The sequence below is a fragment of the Micropterus dolomieu genome, linkage group LG04, assembly GCF_021292245.1.
Source record: "Micropterus dolomieu isolate WLL.071019.BEF.003 ecotype Adirondacks linkage group LG04, ASM2129224v1, whole genome shotgun sequence".
NCBI lineage: Eukaryota > Metazoa > Chordata > Actinopteri > Centrarchiformes > Centrarchidae > Micropterus > Micropterus dolomieu.
The window spans coordinates 33815712-33820419 of NC_060153.1; the positions used below are offsets into that span (position 1 = coordinate 33815712).

At 49.6% G+C, this 4708-nt stretch overlaps 1 protein-coding gene across 2 annotated transcripts in view; it reads right to left on the minus strand.

Moving 5' to 3' along the window:
• aars2 (alanyl-tRNA synthetase 2, mitochondrial (putative)) overlaps window positions 1–4708 on the minus strand; it is a 27965-nt gene that overhangs the window by 21719 nt on the left and 1538 nt on the right. For both annotated transcript variants that reach the window (XM_046047776.1, XM_046047777.1), the window contains exons 2-5: window positions 2355–3665; window positions 920–1108; window positions 688–833; window positions 424–615 (exon numbers count right to left, since the gene is read on the minus strand). In XM_046047776.1, coding sequence (XP_045903732.1) covers window positions 424–615; window positions 688–833; window positions 920–1108; window positions 2355–2576 — 749 coding nt within the window. In that variant the 5' untranslated portion in view covers window positions 2577–3665. The remainder of the gene's footprint in view (window positions 1–423; window positions 616–687; window positions 834–919; window positions 1109–2354; window positions 3666–4708) is intronic.

Genomic DNA, 4708 nt, shown 5'->3' on the forward strand with positions numbered 1-4708 from the left:
GGTTCTGGTCCAGGTGTGTGTATGAACTGGTTTTATGTGGATCGGGTTCTGGTATATTAACTGGTTTTATGTGGATCAGGTTCTGGTCCAGGTGTGTGTATGAACTGGTTTTATGTGGATCGGGTTCTGGTATATTAACTGGTTTTATGTGGATCAGGTTCTGGTCCAGGTGTGTGTATGAACTGGTTTTATGTGGATCGGGTTCTGGTCCAGGTGTGTGTATGAACTGGTTTTATGTGGATCGGGTTCTGGTCCAGGTGTGTGTATGAACTGGTTTTATGTGAATCGGGTTCTGGTGTATGAACTGGTTTTATGTGGATCGGGTTCTGGTCCAGGTGTGTGTATGAACTGGTTTTATGTGAATCGGGTTCTGGTGCATGAACTGGTTTTATGTGGATCAGGTTCAGGTCCAGGTGTAGTAACCTGTTGTACTGCATGAAGACCAGGTTCCAGATCTCCACCACGTCAGGACTGTCAGCGTTGACGAGCGCCGCGGCGTCTCGTCCTCCCACATGGTCGTAGTGGATCTCGGTGCAGGGGCCACAGGGGCCCGAGTCCCCCATCTCCCAGAAGTTCTCCTTCAGGCCGAACGGAAGGAGGCGACCCGGAGGGACCCTGAGGTGGAGAGGGACCGTCAGAGACTCAGACCTGGACAGGGGGTCCACACACAGCGGGACAGGGACTCACCCGACGTCCAACCAGATGTTCCGCGTCTCGTGGTCGGCAGGAAGACCCGACGCCGCGTCTCCGGCGAAATACGACACGTACAGGCGGTCTGCAGGTATCCCATAATGCTCAGTGAGGAGGCTCCACGCCATCTGACACGCCTCCTCCTGTACAGACACACAGACAGAGTACGTCATGTGACGCTCAACAGTTTCCTCCGCCCCCCGCCCCCTAAACAGGAAGCGCCCCCTACCTTGAAGTAGTCTCCGAAGGACCAGTTCCCCAGCATCTCGAAGAAGGTGTGGTGGTGCAGGTCCCGGCCCACGTCCTCCAGGTCATTGTGTTTGCCGCCGGCTCGGACGCACTTCTGACTGTTGGCCACTCGGCGGTACGAGGCCATCTCGCTGCGGGGGTCCACGGTCCCCAGGAAGACCGGCTTAAACTGGAACCAGAGTCCACAGAGAGCAGGCGTTGTGAGGTACCAACAGGCTACGTGTACTGCGTTACGAGTACTCAAGGAACGTTTTGCAGTAAACTGTACTCGGTTTTTACTCGAGCAGACGTGTCCCGGGTCAGCCGGGACCAGCTGTCCTGGTACTGCCCTGGGACCAGCTAACCCGGGACAGCTGGTCCCAGGTCAGTCCCGGGACAGCTGGTCCCGGGACAGCTGGTCCCAGGGCAGTACCAGGACAGCTGGTCCCGGGACTCTGTGCTTTGGTTCCCGCAGCTGATATTTACAGGTGAACATTTCCTAATTTTACTCACACATATTTGTTGTATAGATTTAATCACATTGTTTGTGAAGTGATCCACTGTTTGAAGTGTTGACAAAAAAAAATATCAGCCTTTAAACTCAAAAGAAATAACGATTTGATACTTATCGTGATAATTATCGATATCGGAAGATATGAAACTTTTTATCGTGGTAGCATTTTTGGCCGTATTGTCCAGCCCTAGATCATCATTTGTTTGCTAAATTTCACTTTTTTACTTCTACTTGAGCACAGGTGTGACAGGTGAGCACAGGTGAGCACAGGTGAGCACAGGTGTGACAGGTGTGACAGGTGTGACAGGTGTGACAGGTGAGCACAGGTGAGCACAGGTGAGCACAGGTGTGACAGGTGAGCACAGGTGTGACAGGTGTTACAGGTGAGCACAGGTGTGACAGGTGTGACAGGTGAGCACAGGTGTGACAGGTGAGCACAGGTGAGCACAGGTGAGCACAGGTGTGACAGGTGAGCACAGGTGTGACAGGTGAGCACAGGTGTGACAGGTGTTACAGGTGAGCACAGGTGTGACAGGTGTGACAGGTGAGCACAGGTGTGACAGGTGAGCACAGGGTGTGACAGGTGAGCACAGGGTGTGACAGGTGAGCACAGGTGAGCACAGGTGTGACAGGTGAGCACAGGTGTGACAGTCCCGCTTGTTCCTGTTGATCTGTGAACCAGAACTCAGTAAAAGGTTCTGGATCTCTGTTGTAACCGACTTTAACAAGCTGAAAATAAATGAGACTGAAACAAGACAAACTGTAAACATGTGTACTGTCACTAGTACTACTAGTATCCGTTAATAATATTTATACACACGCGCGCGCAGCTCTGACAGGAAGCGCTCTTATTTTGAAATCGCTAGCTAACAAACCGGGACAGACCTGGACCGGACTGGGACCGGACCGGGTCCAAACTGACCTGGTTCATGCCGGCGTTGACGAACAGCAGGCTGGGGTCTCCTCGAGGCCGGACCGGGGAGGACGGAACCAGCAGGTGTCCGTGTTTCTGCCGGAAGAAGTCCAGGAAGGTGCCGCGGACCCGGGCGGCAGAGAAGCCGCTGGAGGAGCGAGCTGAGCCGGCAGAGAGGAGCCCCGGAGCCCCGCTGAGGGGCCGGAGCCTCCGGAGGAGCAGCCTGAACATGTGGACCGCTCAGTTACCGACAGAACCGGGCTGAGCCTGAACCACGGTGACCCCCACGGCCACTACGGGCTGTTATGACGCGCATGCGCACCCCGACCTTCTTCTTCTTCTTTTAGAGTTTAGCTGGCGGTTCGCAACTTCAGGTGTATTTACCGCCACCTACCGGACTGGAGTGTGGTCGTCGAGAACAGTCAGAGGGAAATATTCACCTAAGGTATAAATATGCTCATAGTAAATACGGTAAAACAACCCGTGTTTTTAACAGATACAGATTAACTAAAGTAAGAACTTTCCCTTCTTTATGGAGGACTGATGTTAAACAGTTACGCTCCTCCCTGTAATTACTGCACTCTATTAGGACATGCTCAGCTGTTTCTGGCTCACAGGCTCCTGTCTGATGTTTCCTATACGGAACAAAGATCTGTTGAGACCTGAATGGCCAAACCTCAAACGTGTCAGCGCTGCCTCTTCTCTCCGGCTTCACCCTAGACCTACCCCCTCCCACGTTTCTTTGCACACAGTAAAGATGTCTGCCAGTGTCATTACTATCCCACTGCTCTTGCCACATCCCAATCACTTTACTCTGAATAATAGATTTCCCCTCAGCTTTGCACAAAGGGACATTGATATTAACCACATCCAGTTTCAGTGCCTGTTTAGCGAGAATATCCGCCTCTTAGTTTCCATCAACACCTACGTGGGCAGGGACCCAGACAGACTGAACACAAACATCTTTACTATGCAGCTGAAACAGTATGTGGTATATTTTGTATAAGAGATCAAGTCTGAATGACTTTCCTGTTTTTATGCTCAATAACGCAGCTTGACTGTTTGAAGCAACTACAGCTCTGTTTATGCCTCCAATGCAATTCATAAGCACCCAATTAAGAGCTAAAGCAATGGCAGTGAGTTCCACAGTATTCACTGCGAGGACCTTCTTCTTCTGTCTCTGTGAATGTGACGTTAAACCGGGCGGGAGCCTCAGACCGCCACGGAGCAGCCCTCCGGTCGGATCCGGATCCAGACCCGCAGGGGCCGTTTCCACCGGGGCTCTGGGGACATGATGTCAGAAGCACTTTCTGAAAACATCTGTTAAAAATGGAAAAAATGGAAATACTTAGAGAAAAGTTGAACTACACAAAAAGAAATTTAAATCTACAAGAAACAAATGTGCAAAACAAGAAACTGCTGAGTACTGCATTAGTTTCTGAATCAACACCACCGGCCTCCTGAATTTAAAAACATCATCTCCAGAACGCAGAGAAGCTCAACATGTTCTGGTGGAGACTCCCAGATCCCCTGTTCTTATACTTATAGAAGATAAAATCTCTTCTCATCCTGGACCAAACACAGCTCGCATCTGAACCCTGATGTCCGGCTTGAATCCAGCTCGGTGCCAGTTCACCTGCCTGCTCGCTCACGCTCACATCTCTCCCTGGGTTGCTATGGCTCCTGTTTGTGCATATATTTCTGACCTGTGTGTAAAAACTATCTATTAATAAAGTATCTCTTCATCTTCTTCATCACGATGAACTGAACATATTCATGCACTTCCTTTATTAAAGCTTCAGGTGGTAAATAATGGTTTAGATTTATTCTGTCCGCAGCAGACAAACAAACACAGAGTCAGTTTGTGAATAAGAATCAGCTGTCTCTCGTCACAGGACAAATAAAATACTGTCTGTTAAAGTAATCTTCTTCTTCTTCTTCTTCTACTGGCTTTCCGGCAGACTAGATGCCTTACGGCATATTGCTGCCACCCACAGTTCAGTCTCGGTATCGCTTTATAGCACCTTCATTCTCAGAGGGCTAATCCTGTTGCAGATATAAAATCCATGACTGCTTCCACTATCATTGATTGGTTCTCATGAGGATTCAAAATATCTCTCAATGTCACTGCTTGTAATCCATCTCCTGATACCTCAGAATAAAGTTGTTCTCTTTGCCTTTTATACTGTTGACATTCCATAAACACATGATTAACAGTCTGTTGTTGATTGCAGGTTCTACAGAGCCCATCCTCATGTTTGCCTATCTTCGCTAGATCCCATGCAAATCCACAGTGTCCCAGCCTTAGTCTTGTCATAATTACAGCTTGTCTTCTGGATTTACCCAAGTAACTCTGCTCTGTC